Source organism: Zophobas morio, unplaced genomic scaffold, assembly GCF_036711695.1.
Source record: "Zophobas morio isolate AGI-343-1 ecotype UQ-CSIRO unplaced genomic scaffold, CSIRO_AGI_Zmor_V1 ptg000011l, whole genome shotgun sequence".
In the NCBI taxonomy this organism is placed as follows: domain Eukaryota; kingdom Metazoa; phylum Arthropoda; class Insecta; order Coleoptera; family Tenebrionidae; genus Zophobas; species Zophobas morio.
This window is the reverse complement of record NW_026972116.1, coordinates 5,550,864-5,568,392: the sequence shown is the minus strand read 5'-3', so window position 1 is coordinate 5,568,392 and position 17,529 is coordinate 5,550,864. Positions and strand designations below refer to the sequence as shown.

Below are 17,529 nucleotides of genomic sequence, written 5' to 3'. Positions count from 1 at the left end.
AAGAAGGAAGTAACCCAAAAATTTGATGAAAAGAAAAAAATGTTTTCTTTTGTAAACTTTGTTGGTGGATTCTAAGAAGAATACAAAGAAGAACAGTACGAACTTCCCTAAATTAACTAAATTGAATCACTAACTGTGAGTCGAAAATTGCAACACCGGTATTAATTCTGTTAAGTTATTTTAAGCTTTTCTCGAAGGGTCTTGTCAGAACGTTAATTAAATAGAATTATTAATCCAGCTTAAATTAAACTTAATTTTTTTTTGTTACAATTAAACTCTAAATATCTGCGGTATTTAACAAAATGTTTACAACAAAACTTGTTTATTATTGTTACTTCAGTTTAAAACAATAGTCAGAAAAAATAGTTAACTACGGGATTCATCAAATTATATACTGTCTTAATTTTTTGTTTCAAAAGGTGGGCATGAAGCCACACTCGACATTATTGGAAATAAACTAGCATTCAAATATGAAGATGAAGGGCTTGAAATGCAAATGCGGACCGAAATCTGATACAGCATCAACTTAAAAATATTAATAGAGGCATATAATGAGTACAAATATTTAGTACGGCATTTGTCTAAATATTTTCCAACAAAAATGTATTCAATGGTTTTTAAGAGTAACATCAAGTTTTTGGTGGGGTTAAATGTTCTTATGCTTTTAATATACTTTTAATATGTGTAATGTAATAACGAATCTTCTGAAGGAGCCAATTTGGATATTGTATTCACAAATTTGACAAAATAATAACTCGATGGTGGTTTCAATGAGAAGTAAAATACATCTCTGCTTGGCTTCAAATTTTTATAGGACGAGAAAATCCATAGCTTCAAAAGACCTGCTGAAAATTTGTTAAAAATCGTATTATTTTAAACCTACATTTTTAATACTGAGACGTAATTTCAAAACTTTTCAAATTAAGCTAGGTAGTGGAACTGTTTTTGTTTAAAACTGTAAAAGTTCGAAATAATTCATGAATAACATCATTTGCAATTTAATAATTTTAACAGAATACATGAAAGAAATTTTCAGAACCCACCGTAGTCTGAACGCTTTTTAACATCAAAAATTAAAGAGTGACTATGATAATAACATGTCATAAAAAGTTAGTACGTAACGCACAACATGCTTCCAGGCGTACGTACGTATTGTGAATGTGTATTTTCGAATCTATAGAGCAACATAATAAAACTGTCGTCCGGCTACTGAAACACAGCAATTTTGGTGAACATATAATTTATACATTTGAATGTTGATTTAGTTTTGTGACCTTAACGATAATGATTCGGTAAAATTTAATTATACAGGATTTGTTTTGATATGAATGCAAGTCACGATATAAGGTCAGGTGTTTGTTCCCAAGTTATGATTTTGAGCTCTGTAATCAATTGATTAAACCAGCAAATGTAATAGTCGACCTAGAACAATGCAATTTCATGTGTACTATGGATCCAAACAAAGGATCGAAATTCACAGCACGCAAATGGCAAAAGTTTTAAGTACAATTGGTCGAAATTAAAATTGCTTCAAATCGGATTATTATTCATCTACTGAAAATTCAGGGGATCTTAAATTACTAAACAAAAAAATCTTTTATAAGAGACGATCAATATAAACATCATTAAGTATAATTGTGAGGAACAAAAGTCGACAAAGAATATCTTGCCATTTACAAAGAGAGAATACACTTTATTAATTTTTTATTCAAATGTTCTATTCTCAAGCTTTAAATACGTATTTGTTTCCAGCCTCTGTATGAAGAGTTGTAAATTTTTTATTATCGAGCAATAGTTACGTGAAGTATTGTAAAGGAAACATTTCGACGAATGTTTAATTTCATGTTTTATCAGCATTTCATGGTTCGTGGATTATGAAAATTGCAATACCGATTTTACGGTTGCTAGAATACTTTGTGGATTCTTTCAACTATACTACCATTACCAATTAATTGATTTGCAATTTTAAGATACAGTATGATTATAGTGAAAAGAAACTAACCAAAATGGGTGTATTTATAGTCTTCAAATAAAAATTAAAATAATTTTTGAATAAATAACTTTACGTCTTTTGCTTTAAAGAACAACATATTTTTATTTTTGACAACTACTTAAACTAAATCCTGCAAAAGAAATGAATGAACAGTTTACTTTATCAACTACTCGTATCTCAAAAGTTGTCGTTCTGCTTTAATAAATTCCTCAAATTTTTTTACGATGTTTTTAGTATCTACACAATTGACTTACAGATTATTGTTATTATTGTTATCATTAACATTATGTTTATACTATGGCAGAATAGGTGCTCATTTACAATGGGCATAAAGCATAAGGATGTCCTAAGCATTTATGCATAAAAATTTATGTTTAGTGCTCTATGCTTGTTTTTTCGTTCACAACGAGCATAATTCTTAAGGCTGGCGTCTGGTTCGGTTTAGACCTATACTAAATACATTGAAAACATCGTCGCGGTTTCCGGAGTTGCATTTTAAAAATATGAGATATATCGCTTTAAAAAAATTATATTTCGAATTAACAAACTTCAGTCCAGGGGACCTCCATATTTATATTCATATCTAGTATGCAGTTTTTACAAAAAAAAATTATAAAGTTGAACAACTTTTACATCACATTTTAACCGGCACATTGATGCATTTTTTGACGAAGTGCTGAAGTTTTTTGCATTCTGAGATAGGAGGTCCCCTGGGGAAAAGTGTCAGCTTTCTTTTGATACCATTTATAATATTAAAAAATCCACGACTGAGGTAAATAACTCGCGAAAAGTCAAAATCTATTGAAACGAGAAATCGGCATTAAACGAGCTGTGATGCGGTAGCAGACTGCAGGTTTACTTAGATTCTGACTTGGTTGGAGATTTCAGTATTTTAAAAATGCAATTCCGGAAACTACGACGATGTTTTCAATGTATTTAGTATTGGGCGAAACCGAACCAGACGCCACCCTTAAGACATCCTTATGCTTTATGCCTATTGTGAATGAGCACTAAAGGTTACTATCTGATATGCTCACGGTTAGTCGGACAAACAATTTAATTTTAATTATTTATTTTGGCTACGTGATTGTGACTTGTATTTTCCTTTTAATTAAGCTGTATGAAGTCAGATTTTTATAATTTTTAAGTAAAATATTTACTTTAACATAATAAACATTATATATTTAGTATTAAGATAATATAAACAAAGGAAGATTTGACTAAAACACATAAAGAGGTGTACATATTTTTCTTAAAATGATAGAAATCTGACACTATTAAAGAGCTAATAGTTTTATATTTCACTCATCTATTATTTCTTTATAATCGCTATGATACCAGACACATTAACAACTCAATAATAACCAGGCTATTATTATTAACAATTTTATTCAGCATTAATAAGTACAACAGAACTAACAGAAGGTACAAAAGTCAAAAAAGTTTCAAATATACTTCCGAACCAACTGCAACGCACCCAATTCTTCGTCTTCTATTACAGTCAACGACTTGGATTCATCGGTTTTATTTTTTGGAATTTGCAATAATATAACACTTCCTTTATCAATAACATTTTCGATAGTGAGCTGCACCATCTCAATTTTTCTTAAAGCACCAAATACGCCTGTTCGGGTTTCGGTTTTACCTACCAACCGCAACCCTTGTCAACAAGCGTCCCCAACTTTCTCTTTTACCTGCAATGTATCGCTTCCGATTTTAACCACTTTGTACATAGACTTCGAACCGTCAACAACAAGTAAATACAGTGTTACACAGCACATGTTTGTGTTTCATTTTATATCAATCTTTTTCGGTACGTATGTATGAGTAACAATCATACATCCAACATTGGTCCTTCGAGCCGGATCTCTCCACATGTGTGATCCAGTGCTGTGAATTCAACAATAAAACGCGGTGGTGCCATTTTTCGACGCCTGTATCGGGAGACGTGATCTACCGGCCATCGGAGTTCCCTACCGGACAGGAGAGCAGCGAATCCAGCCCATCCAGTCGTTTCATCCAAGGTTCCAAGAGACCTTATCACGTTTTTGGTAATTTTCGACGCCTGTATCGGGAGACGTGACCTACCGGCCATCGGAGTTCCCTACCGAGCAGGAGAGCAGCGAATTCAGCCCATCCAGTCAATTCACCCAGGCTCCAGGTGATCTTATTACGGTTTTGGCAATTTTCGACGCCTGCATCGGGAGACGGGATCCAGCCATTGGAAATTCCCAACCGGACAGGAGAGCAGCGAATCAGTCTAGCCGTCCCAGGTGCCAGAGGGCCTTATTGCGGTGAGTGGGTTCCAACTATTCCTTTTCTTTATCTATTTCCGGTCAAGCACGCATTCGACCGTAATTGTACGTCATTTTATTTAAATTTCATTGGCAAGTACCATTTACCTTGCCCGAACTGTACCAGTTTTACGTATTTCAACTAAGCGGTTTTTCAAATGGTTATGAGTGTTATGACGCGTTCGCAAACTTTCGATGCTCCACACATGGCAGGCGCGGAAGGTGACGACAATGCCGAAACATTTTCGGACTCAAATCCTACACCAGAGGATGCAGGAAATTTACAAATTTTATTCTTAAAAAGAGATCGCATTCACGACGAAATATCGCGTTTCAAGTTGTGGTTTGAAACAAACAATCTAAGTACATCCGCTTCTCGACTAAGAGTAAGATTGCGCGATTTTGTACGTATTAAGGCTCAGTTTGACAAAATCCATTCTCAGATTGAAGCTCTTGATGAAGCCACCCCCGATTTAGAACAAGCTACCACAAGACTTTATTTTGAAAACGCGTATTACGATTTATGTGCAGATGTCGAAGATGCTATTGAACAAAAACGCGTTAACACATCTTCACCTGCACCGCAAGGTAACGCACCTACGAGCACACCGTCACCATCGGTGCAGTTGCTCCCGAATGTTATTAAACCGTTTAGCGGAATTTATACTGAATGGCTACCTTTTTATAATACATTTAAAACACAAAAGGTGTCTACATTTACAGCGGCAGTAAATCGCAATAGTACACAATCCACTTGTTATTTTTGTAAAAAATCTCATTTAATTTACAACTGTGTTACCTTTTCAAAACTCAGTGTTTCGGAAAGAAGGTCTCAGGTAGATAGGTTGAAATTATGTCAAAATTGTCTCAAACCATCGCATACGTCCGATAGCTGTAAATCTATGTCATGTAAATTATGCCAATTGAAACATAATACACTTTTACATAGTGACCAACCCTCCCATTCAAACGAAAACCAGCCTAGTACCAGCGGAGTTTATTGCTCATCCGCCCTTTTTCCACAAGCCGTTTTGTCTACAGCAATAATTGTAATAAAGGATTGTAAAAACAAATTTCAAAAATTCCGGGCTTTGTTAGACGTGGGTTCAGAATCGCATTTTATTACTGAAGCCGCCACTAACAAATTGGGTTTAAGTACAGAAAATGCAAATGTGGTCGTAGCAGGTATTCAATGTTCAAATACGACCGCTAGACAAAAGGTTCAGGTACAGATCGAGTCGTTGCATTACTCATTTACAACAGCTTTAAATTGTCTGGTAATCCCAAAAATTTCGAAGAACATACCTGTCCGTACCTTTTCCAAAAATGAGCTGGACATACCTGAAGCGGTAAAACTTGCCGATCCTAATTTCAATTTGTCACAGCCAATCGATCTGCTAATCGGAGCTGGATTATTTTGGCAACTGTTATGTGTAGGTCAAATTCAAACGATAGGACATGGCTTAATATTACAAAAAACTTTATTAGGTTGGATTGTAGGAGGGCCATTGCATGGATGCCCCACCAGTAACACTCGTCAAAATCTACATTGCGCGGTCAATAATGTCAATTTAGAAAACCAGGTTGAAAAGTTCTGGAAACTTGAAAGTTATTCAAACGATGATAAGCCGCTCACAGCTCTTGAAATACAACATGAGAACTATTTTATTAACAATGCCACTCAATTATCGGACGATTTCAAGTCAGATTAACATTTAACGAATTTTTACCAAACTTGGGGAATCCGACAGAAATCGCGCTCAAACGGTTCAACACATTGGAACGAAAGTTCGCAAAAAATGTCATGTTAAAAATAAATTATCACGATTTTATGAAAGAATACATTAATTTGGGTCATATGCGTTTACTAGGTCCATTGACAGAGCATAGAATCGAAAGTGAACCCTATTACCTCTTGCCTCACCACGCGGTTTTCAAAAATGACGGGGCCACTGATAAGATTCGCGTAGTATTTGACGGGTCAGCCAAACCATCATTCGGAAAAAGCATAAATGCTTGTCTGAGTACAGGCCCAAAAGTACAAAACGACATTTTTGATTTAATAATTCGATTTAGAACGTATAGGTTTGCCTTTACAGCGGACATTTGCAAGATGTACCGTCAAATTTTAATTCATCCCGAAGACAGACGATATCAAAGAATTTTGTGGCGGGATGATCCCACACAACCGATGCAAGTGTACGAACTTAATACGGTCACATACGGGATGTCGTCAGCTCCCTATGCTGCGATCAAATGTCTAAGAGTATTGGCGGATCAAGTGGAATCAACATTTCCAAAAGCTGCCGAAATAATCAAAAGACAATTTTTACGTCGACGATGTACTCTGCGGGAGTTCCACCGTAGGGGAAACAATGGAACTTCGTGACCAATTAACGCAAGTGCTTTCCCAAGGACGTTTCACTTTAGCCAAATGGGCTTCCAATAATCCTAATATTGTACCACAAGAAACACCGAAAATGTCTGTTGTAAAATTTGACCAGGTGGACAATGAATCGAAAACCCTTGGTTTAGTGTGGGACACTCAAAAAGATGCGTTCAAATATTCAATCGACAATCTTTCAACTACGGGTAAAGTTTCTAAAGGAAAAATTTTATCGGTCTCATCTAAACTTTACGATCCTTTAGGCTTACTAGGGCCAGTAACAGTTCTAGCTAAAATACTTTTGCAGGAAATATGGAATTTAAAACTTAGTTGGGATGAAACTGTGCCATTATCAATTTATTCCTCCTGGAAAAATTGGCTGAATGATTTAAAAATGGCGAATGAAATTACAATTCCTAGGTTCATATTTGAAACGGATGCCAGTGTCGAATTGCACTGTTTTTCTGACGCCTCCATTAAGGCGTATGGCGGAGCTATTTATGTACGTTGCATTAAGAAAAATGGTCAAGTTAATGTTAACTTACTTTGTGCAAAAAGTCGCGTTGCCCCCTTGAAGGCGACACCATTGCCCCGCCTTGAATTGTGTGCGGCTCTACTAGTATGTCAACTATGCGATGCGGTACTTAAAACAATAAAAGTTCCGATTCAAAATAAGTACTTCTGGACCGACTCTAAAATCGCGTTAGCGTGGATTTCATCCCCTTCTAGCTCACTGAAAACATTCGTAGCCAACAGAGTGGCTGAAATTCAAAATCTTAGCAGTATAGAAGAATGGTGGTACGTACCGTCTATTAGTAATCCTGCCGACATAATATCGCGAGGCACAACAGCCAACAAATTATTAAACAACGATTTTTGGTTCCACGGGCCTTCATTTCTTTCATACACAAACGAATTTTGGCCCATACAAGAACCGGTCAGCAAAGTAGATTTACCAGAACAAAAGCAGACTACCTCACTCTTAGTAAACACACTTCCTGAATGGGAATACTTAAAACAGTTTTCTGATTTTATTAAATTACAACGCTCAATAGCTTATCTAAATCGATTTGTAACTAATATCGGGAATAAAAATAATCAAAACTACGGGCCATTATCATGCTCAGAACTTGATCTAGCTTTAACAATCATTTTACGCCACATACAATCAACCGAATTTGACGAAGAAATAAGAACATTATCAAACAATTTGCCATTAAAACCGAGCAGTAAGCTTCTATGTTTGAATCCGTTTTTAGACAAAGACGGAATCTTAAGAGTAGGCGGACGCTTAAATTTGGCTACCACTATTTCAGATTATAAAAAACATCCATATTTGCTACCGAGAAACCATCATGTGACAATGTTAATCATTTCTCACATCCATTTAAGTCACTTACACGCGATCCCCCAGGCCACGCTAGCGATATTACGGGAAAAATTTTGGGTCCTTACAGGCCGCAATGTGGTCAGAAAAATAATCCAAAAATGTATGCGCTGTTACAGACTAAAACCACAGCCATGTAGCGAACGAATGGGTAACTTACCGAGCTATAGAATAGAGCCCAGTAGACCATTTTCTAAAACGGGTTTAGATTATTGCGGCCCAATCAACATCAATTTAAATCGCGGTAGAGGAAGGCCAAAAATATCGAAAGCCTATATAGCAGTCTTCATATGCATGGCAACAAAAGCGGTGCATTTGGAACTCGTGTCAGACTGTACCACCGAAAGTTTCTTACAAGCTCTGAAAAGATTCGTTGGTCGACGAGGAAAACCCAACGACATCTTCTCTGACAACGGGACAACTTTCGTCGGCGCAAAAAATGAGATGCAACGACTTCTCAGTTCGCGGAATGACCGTAATTACATAATAAAATACTTGACAACTGAGCAGATCAATTTTCATTTTATTCCGCCTTCCGCGCCACATATGGGGGGTATCTGGGAAGCGGCAGTCAAATCTGCGAAAAATCAATTGAAACGCGTTATTGGTACAGCTTTGTTTAATTTCGAAGAAATGCAGACGTTGCTAATCCAAGTTGAAGCATGCTTAAATTCGCGTCCGTTAACCCCTATATCCAATGACCCAAATGATCTGACTCCTTTAACCCCCGGCCACTTCCTCGTTGGAACCCCTCTAACTGCTGTTCCAGAGGACAACGTCACCACGCTCCCAACGAACCGGCTCTCCAGGTGGCAACAAGTCAGTCGCACTCAGCAGCAATTCTGGAAACGGTGGTCAGCAGAATATCTGGGCCAACTTCAAAATCGCCCAAAATGGACCAAGGCCAGCCACAACAACATAAAGGTGGACGATTTGGTGGTCATTAAGGAAGACCACACACCCCCGCTTGCATGGAAGATGGGACGCGTCACTACAGTTTATCCCGGTCAAGATGGCCTCATTCGGGTAGTGACAGTGAAAACCGCGAATGGTATGACTAAACGACCAGTGGTTAAACTATGTGTGCTTCCGACCGAACCATAAACAAAGGTGTTTAAATCTATTTGTTTTTTGTATATACGAGTGTGTTTTATATTCCCTTTTGTCAAAGTGCTGTATGCACCCATTATGTAAATAGGTACTTATTATGTAGTGATATTTGCAGTTTAAACTTATTGTCATGTTGAAAGTTAGTTCTTTCAAGGCGCCGGACCATGTTCGGGTTTCGGTTTTACCTACCAACCGCAACCCTTGTCAACAAGCGTCCCCAACTTTCTCTTTTACCTGCAATGTATCGCTTCCGATTTTAACCACTTTGTACATAGACTTCGAACCGTCAACAACAAGTAAATACAGTGTTACACAGCACATGTTTGTGTTTCATTTTATATCAATCTTTTTCGGTAAGTATGTATGAGTAACAATCATACATCCAACAACGCCCATTACTAGAATCACCTGAAACAACATATTTTGAGAAAACGTTGTCAAATAAATCTTTTGCATACCTTGTTCAAAAGATGCGTTTCGTTAGGCGCATCTCTTATGAACGTTAAAACTTGTTCCCCTGTCAAGACTTGCGATTTTTTGGGAGAATATCCCTCCGACTTTTTTCATATATCAGGAAAGTCGCTTTCAAGTACGAATACTTTGCCCACAAGAAATTAGGGCTGTATTTTTCAGACTATATAAAAAAGGACCATTATTAGTAAACATATATTTAAACGATACTAACTCACCAGGTCTTGAAAGTAAGCCATCATCACAGTTTCGTTTATGCCATCAAGAGAATTTTAACGTTTCCACTCGTTAAAAGTTTTAAATTCTTTCTCGTACGTTTGCCTGGACTTTAAAGGTAGTAAAGAATCCTTAGCTTTTTCGGCTTTTGTCGCTAATTTTTCAGAAAACTCAAAATTCATCGTTTTGTTCGTTTGGAACCACGCGAACTCCAAATGTCGTAATTGTAAATAACGTGCTTAGCAACCTCAAGGCTACCTTATTTTCACCAAAAGAATGTCTAAATTTTGAATTAATTTGCAATTTTTCGTGAAATATAAAATACTGAATGCACCTCGGAAGTTAGCAGATGATAATGCCCATCGGCCACATGCATCCCTCGGGCGGAGCCCTCGGGCTGGATCCGCGTTGGCCATCACGGCATTATCATCCTTCTAACTCCCTTGGTACATACATTAATATCTATCACAGTACAGACTAGTACCTTCAAGTAAAATAAACTTGAGCCAAAAGCTCTGTTATTTAAATCACCTTTACTGAATATCGTTATGAAGGATGACGGTATCAATTTTTTTTTCTTAGTACGGGAGCACTTTATCAAATCCACAGTACTTCAACGACGAAAAATATTTTTTAAACTTCAGAATCACTTACATAACCAATGATTTTTCTATATGGTCGACTAAAAACCTTGTTTGTACGTCGGCCCGAGAAAACTTTTTTGTTCTCATCTGATTCAAACTTCAAATAACTACACTACATTTCAAAAAAACCACAACACCCAAAGGAGTACTTTTTTTTGTATGTGATGTGAAAGAAAGGCCACTGTACACTTAACTGAGTATCAAAATTGGTGACAAGCAGAAATGCCTATCTTTTGTTTGTTTTTTTTTAACAAGCGACAATTGTTTGGCGTTGCTTATTTTGAAGATTCTGGGTATAGTCAGTTAATCGGTTATTGTGGTTTCGAGTGAGAAAAGTGTAGGCAATTCCTCGAAGGCGAAGAAATCCAACTTACCTTAAATTAACCCCCTTTGAGAGACGACGAATTATAGGCATGAAAGAAATTGCACTGATGCAAGTGAATCAGGCTGTTAAAACTTTTTATGATCTTCTGTATTCTACTCTTAAATGTTCAGTCCCATTTTATACCAAAAATCGCTACACTTTTCCTCCATGGTTCACGCCTGATATTATCTATAATTTAAAACTTAAGCATAAGTGCCGAAGAAAATGGTGTCTCTGGTAGCGTAGTTCACCGTAATTAATTTAAAAGATTGCGTAGCTATTGTAAATCACAGATATCCCTTGCGTACAGTACCTACATGAGTAAGATTGAACAGTAGAAGTATGTTCAGATGAAGAAAGGAATAACGCGAATACCTGGAATAATGCACCATGAGAATCTAGCATATGAGTCACCGCAAGAAATTGTTAATGCATTTGCCTCCTCTTTTTCTGGTATATTTACTTCTGGGTCTAATGTGGATTATGAAGATGTGGATACCAATCGCATTTGTTTCGACCTCCAATCCGTAACTGAAGATGAATCGATCCAAATCATGGCTCGTTTTCCACTAAAGTATACAGCTGGAGATGACCAAATCCCAAGCTTCCTCATAGGTACATGATGCTCTATTTGCTTTAGCAAAACCGCTATTACATATCATCAATCTAGCTATATCTTCGTCAACATTTCCAACTTTTTGGAAATGCGCAAATATTGTTCCAGCCCACAAAAAGGAAAACAACACACATCTCAAAAACTATCGACCCATAGTGATCCTAGCAAATTTTGCTAAGAAATTTGAGAGAATTATTTATAGAGCTATTTTCAACGGGACGTATCGGTATATCTCTCCAAATCAGCATGGTTTCATGCCACGTAGATCCACCTCAACCAATCTGATAACTATTACACAGTTTATTTCTGAAGAACTGGATTGAGGAGGTCAAACAGACGTTATATATAGCGACTTCAGTTTCGCTTTTGACACGGTTGATCACAAGATATTATTGAATAAACTCAGTACGTTTGGTTTTGCGACATCTTTCATTAGACTGATTGATTTATTTCTTTCGCAAAGAATAAACTACGTCTTCTATAATGGTTTTAAATCCAATGAAGATGTATCAACTTCTGAGATGCCTGAAGGTTCAAATTTGTTATTCGTATTATATATTGATGACCTGATTTCAAGTTTAAATTGCAACACGCTTGCCTTTGCTGATGACCTTAAAATTTTCTCTCGTGTCATGGATCTTGAAGATGCCAAAGAGTTACAATTGAATTTGGACAAAATTAGTGTATGGTGTACTCAAAACGGTCTGAAACTTAATCGGAATAAATGTAACTTTGTTAGATATACTCGTAAGGTAAATTATTTTTAATCTTTGTATAACATTGATGGTGTTGTACTAAACTCTGTTAATAAGATAAAAGATCTTGGGGTACTATTTGATTCGAATTTAAGTTTTTGTGAACACAATGACAGCATTACTTCCGCTGCTTCTAAAACCTTACGCTTTATTATGCGTGTTTCTGCTAATATCAGAAACATAATGCTACTTAAGGTATTGTATTTTGCCTTAGTTGTAAGTAAACTAGAGTATGCATGCATTGTCTGGCAACCTTATTATTTGAATAAACAGTTAGATATTGAAAGAATTCAGCGCCGTTTTCTCAAGTATATTTCGTTCAAAATTCATGGTGTATACCCTGAGAGGAATATCAGCTATGATGCATTGCTCCAAGAACATAATTTTAAATCCTTGCTTGAAAGACGAAAGTACTTAAATGCTCGATTTATGCAAAAACTTATTCATAATGAAATTGACTGTGTGAATCTTCTTTCGAACGTTAATATTTATGTTCCCCCATATCCTCAAGACATTCAGCAACGTTTTATTTACCAACACCCAAAACTAACTTGTTACGAAAGGCGCCAATTATTAATATGTGTCGATATGCCGACAAATTCTATGACGATATATTTCTTGGAACCAATTAATCTTATTTAATGAAATATTGGTAAGTAGTTGTTTTGTCTTTTGTTCATAAGGTAATTTGCATTACAATTTATTTATTCATTTTTAGGAAATCTTAATTAATTGCATTATTCACTTTGTTTAAATCTGCTTGAAAAGTATCACATTATTGTTTTATTTAGTTTACTTTTTTATCATATTATTATTTTTATTATTTTGTTAATTCTTGTGTTGTTATTTTAATTTAATTTCTCCTCTAAATGGAAATTCTGTTGGGCAATAAAGATAAACTTGTGAAATTTAAAGGTGTTAAATTGCAAATTTCCATACTAACGAGTTAAATTCCTCTAATCTACTCGAAATATGCAAAATAGGATGAGTTTTTACTTGTGATTTATTATTGCATTCATATTTTTTAGATTTGCTTATAGCCCAAAAAAATTAATGGTTCTATCAATTTATTTTGTTGATTAAATCAGGAACGGTTCACTCCATTTTCCCAGAAAATTTTGGGAATACAATACTGTTATTTTTAGTATTACACCGCACCAATCCAAGTTGATATACGTGTCCTTGCAAAAATGTTGATGACTCACAAAATTGTGTAAAGTAGAAACTCAACTCAAAAATGCTGGATATATTTCACTCATTCACATTTAGCTTGACAGAAAATATTTAAACAAATAAACAACAAACGGATTGAAACGAACTAAAATCCCTTATAAAAGTTCAAATTACATTTAAACTGTGGGTGAGTTATTCTAACAATAACGCCTCCTGTGGATTTTCCATAAACTCGTTTTTGTGCGTTTCAAAAAGTCGTACCAATTCTTCAAGGAATTTTTGATGCACCAAATCAATTTCTTCAGTGGTTGGATTTTCTCTTTTTCCAACTTCTATTGGAGTACCTACTATACAAGAGTACATCACAAGTTTGCATAAGTGTCCAGTAATAAAAAACCTTACATACAGTCTTCAAAGGCCTGCTCAATGGTACTATTCCGAATGAATTCTCAGTGAACCCTCGTCCATAAAATAATGCAGGCACAAATCCAAACGGTTTTTTCACAAACTCCTGTACCCGTCGTAATTTATCATTTTGAAACTGTCGAAAGAGTTCATTTTCGCCAAACGTGATGACCGGTACTAGCGCGGCACCATTTTCTAGCGCTATCTTGACGAAGCCTTTCCGGGTTTTTACAAAAAATTTATATTGTTCTTGACCAGCGTTGAAAGTTTCTGTAGCACCTCCTGGGTTAAGAAGAACAATTTGGCCACCTTCTGGTCTACTTAAGACGTAACTGACTGACTTGGCAGAACACGATACTAATCCCAAAGCTAGTCCTAAGTCTCTCAAGAACGGAGTATAAAAAAGCCAGTGTAGAATTGCCATGTGGGCCTTGAACTTGGGGTACAGGTGTCGAAACTCACTTGAACGGGCCGAGATGTTGTGGAAGGGGCCTGTGGGTAAGATTCCATGAGGAAAGCACGAGAAGAGATAATTTTGTTGTGGATTTAGTGTTGATTCTGGTTTGATTAGGTTTGCGGGGAAATAGTTTTTGTAGTACCAGCAGCATTTCCAGCTTTGTATCCAGTCGTTGGAACGTCCTCCGGTTTCTGGGGTTGTGCGGTCATGGTACAACCAGAAGGAATAAAGTATTGCTAGCCACCAAAAACGTGTTGTTAGTAGAAAGAAGAAGAGCGTCCAGCCGATTGGAGTAGCGAAGACGAGGATTGAAAAACATACCGAGGTTGATAATGTTTGAAGTTGTCGTTCAGACAAAGTCGGAAGTATACAAATCATCTAAAAGTTGTAATTTTAACGATTTGTTTAAAGGAGTAGTTTTAATTTTTAAATTATGCTTGTTTGAGTGTTCTTTACTTGAAGTTGTACTTGCTTTTAGTTTTGTAAACAATAGCGGAGTGAATTATTTAAATAAATTACCGCTTTAATAAAGACTGGTTATCAGAAGCATGCATTAATTGTATCTACAGACGTTAATAGTAATAGTAATCGTTGAACAAATACAAGACAATACCATTAAGTACCCGTCGGCCCGATAGCCACACTACCATCAAGTAGTGACAAAATCATTTTCCAGCACGTCAATGATTGTCCCTCCTAAGGGACATTGAGAAGTGGAAAATTCAGGTAAACCTAGGATAGTTTGTGTAGCTCAAACTTACATGATACTCACACATCAAACAACAACTTTAGTTTCAGATGAGATAGGACTTATAGAAAATAACATGAGGAAATATATTTATTGCACGTTACTGTTTTAGGATGTAATATAAAAATGAGAATAGTCGTTCTAAATCACATAATCAAAAACCTGGTTTGGTGCTTCATTTGCTACAGACCTGTGGCGGCGTAAAGAGGGGGCGGTGGAGGCGGTCTGTCCCGAGTAGCAAGCACCAAGGGGTGACAACGACAACTCACTCACACAGCTAGAGAATACCTACAGAAAAATCACTCTGCAGAAACAGACAGACAGACGAAAACGAGAGACCTACCGGGGTGGAACATGAACATAAGCCATTACGCGGGAATTTGTTTCACCGCTGCAATCCCCCAGTTGAAGTAAGGTGTGTTTTACGGCGACTAGCGGGGACGCCTTGATCTGGTCCACAAGGTCGTAGCCAATGCGTCGCTAGGAGTGTTTACAGCTAGTAAAAAAAAATACTTCTATATTACTATATTACTTCAAATAATAATACTTGATGCCTTTTTTTAATTTTTCAACCACAGGACCACAGATTTGTGATCTTGAAATGTTATATTATGTTAAAATAGTCCAAAAGAAAAATATATTTGTAATCAAACTATCGCCGCGACAGCACTGGTTCTAGCGTATGAGATACAATTCCGCGCGTTAAACATAACAAAAATAACACTTTGATGAGTGAATTGGCGGAGTTGTGTAACGAAGTCGCTGCTTTGAAGAAAGAACATAATCTCTAGGGTTTTTATTTTGTAAATTTTTGTGTTTTTTATAATTAAATGTAATCTATACACTTGTGTTTTTTATTAAGTCAAGTATTGACTTAGTTAGTTGAAAATTTTCACTGTACAGTAGCCCAACTATATCAAAAAGGTCAACCTTTGGTACAACGACCGCAGATGAATTCACACCTGCATGTTCTAACTTGTCTTGAAACTGTTTTGATTGCTTTCTAAACTCTGGACTATCCGCTCAGCTGATACCACACAGAATGTTGTAGAAATTTCAGAAACGAGACTTTGTTTAAGAAGGCTTAGAGCTAGTGCGTCAGTTTTACTTAAATTTAAGGGATCATTAATTGAAGTACCAGAATTGCTGTTTTGACAAAATTTTTCACTTCGTTGCTTAAATTTTTACCAATATTTGTGTACAGTGGTGCCACTAAATGCGAACCTGCTGAATACCCCACCAGGTGTAGACCCCTACAAAAATACAAAGACAAAAATTGGAGCATCTGCAATTGGGTGTTATTAACGAACTACGGAAGTGTAATTTACCATTATCTAGGTCAGTTCCAAAAATGTCGATTTTCTCTTTTTCCAAAAGTCCGTAGCTGAGGTTTAAACTAGAGGGTATAGTTTATCTAGTATTTTCACTTTCTGTAAGATAAAAGTAAAGTGGGTAGGAATTTTGGTACTATGTACTTACCTGTTTGGGCGAACTCTATGTGTTTTTGACGATGGTGTCCGGTGAGTACCTTTCCGACTATCTGCTGGACAAATACAGTTTTTCTAGCGATTCCAGTGCATTACTGCATTACTTTTGTTTGTTGTTAACAAGTTTACAGCACAATTTAACTTGACCGTGTGTAGGTTAGTCCAAGAGGGGACAACGAAACATGTACGTATCAGTAGATATTTATTAAACTATGAATGAATTATTTTGTTAACAGGGCTTCCTTTGGATTTTCCAAAGACTCGTTTTTATATCTTTCAAAGAGTCGTACCAGTCCTTCAATGAACTTCTGATGCAACAAATCAATTTCTTCATTAGTCGGATTTTCTCTTTTTTCAACTTCAATTGGCTTACCCACTATATCAGTGTCATGAGTTTTCAAATCCAGTAGTAAAATACAACTTACAAACAAACTTCAATTTTTAGAAAAACCTTTATTGTGTGTTTTGTGCTTGGCGATACTACTTTGTTATAAAACTGTTATTAAAGGAAGCGTTATTTGTATCCACGAAGGCTATTAGTATATGATTATCGTTAAACATTGTTTCAAGTACAAGAAAGTACCATTAAGTGTCTTGAACAACACTCAACTGGATAATCGATGTTTACGCAGCCAAGGAAAAATTCAGTAACGTAAATTTGATTAACTTCCAGTTTATAATAGTGTTATTTTTACCTCCCGAGCGCAAGCGAAGAAAGTATTGTAATCGAGTCCGCCGACCGACTCTCTACTTTTACTTTTTCTCGATCTTTCATAACCCCTGGAATACGAAGAAATAGGTCTCCCGTTTCCATCTGTCTGTCTATCTGTCCGTCTGTCCGTCTGTATGATCTCTTAATTTTTATTGGACAGATAATCTCCGAACGTACTGGGCCGATTGTTGTTAAATTTTGCATTTATATTTAGGAATATCATGTTGATGGTAAAACACTAACCAAAATTTTTCTAATCATCCCTACCAATAATGTGATGACGTCACTTGAAAATTGTACAGAGTAAATGG

General features: G+C 36.2%; 2 protein-coding genes across 2 annotated transcripts; one reads left to right on the top strand and one right to left on the bottom strand.

The window, feature by feature from the left end:
- Positions 1 to 8,036: 8,036 nt before the first annotated feature.
- On the top strand, positions 8,037 to 9,164 carry LOC135127304 (uncharacterized). Its single transcript, XM_064053748.1, has one exon. The coding sequence runs from the start codon at positions 8,037 to 8,039 to the stop codon at positions 9,162 to 9,164; it is 1,128 nt and encodes a 375-aa protein (XP_063909818.1).
- Positions 9,165 to 13,601: 4,437 nt separating this feature from the next.
- Positions 13,602 to 17,067, bottom strand: LOC135127303 (2-acylglycerol O-acyltransferase 1-like). Its single transcript, XM_064053747.1, has 7 exons — positions 16,991 to 17,067; positions 16,797 to 16,926; positions 16,158 to 16,304; positions 15,363 to 15,499; positions 15,182 to 15,296; positions 13,812 to 14,649; positions 13,602 to 13,756 (listed from the first exon to the last, which is right to left on the bottom strand). Exons 1-7 carry the CDS (start codon positions 17,065 to 17,067, stop codon positions 13,602 to 13,604), a joined length of 1,599 nt encoding a protein of 532 aa, XP_063909817.1.
- Between the last annotated feature and the right edge of the window lie 462 nt (positions 17,068 to 17,529).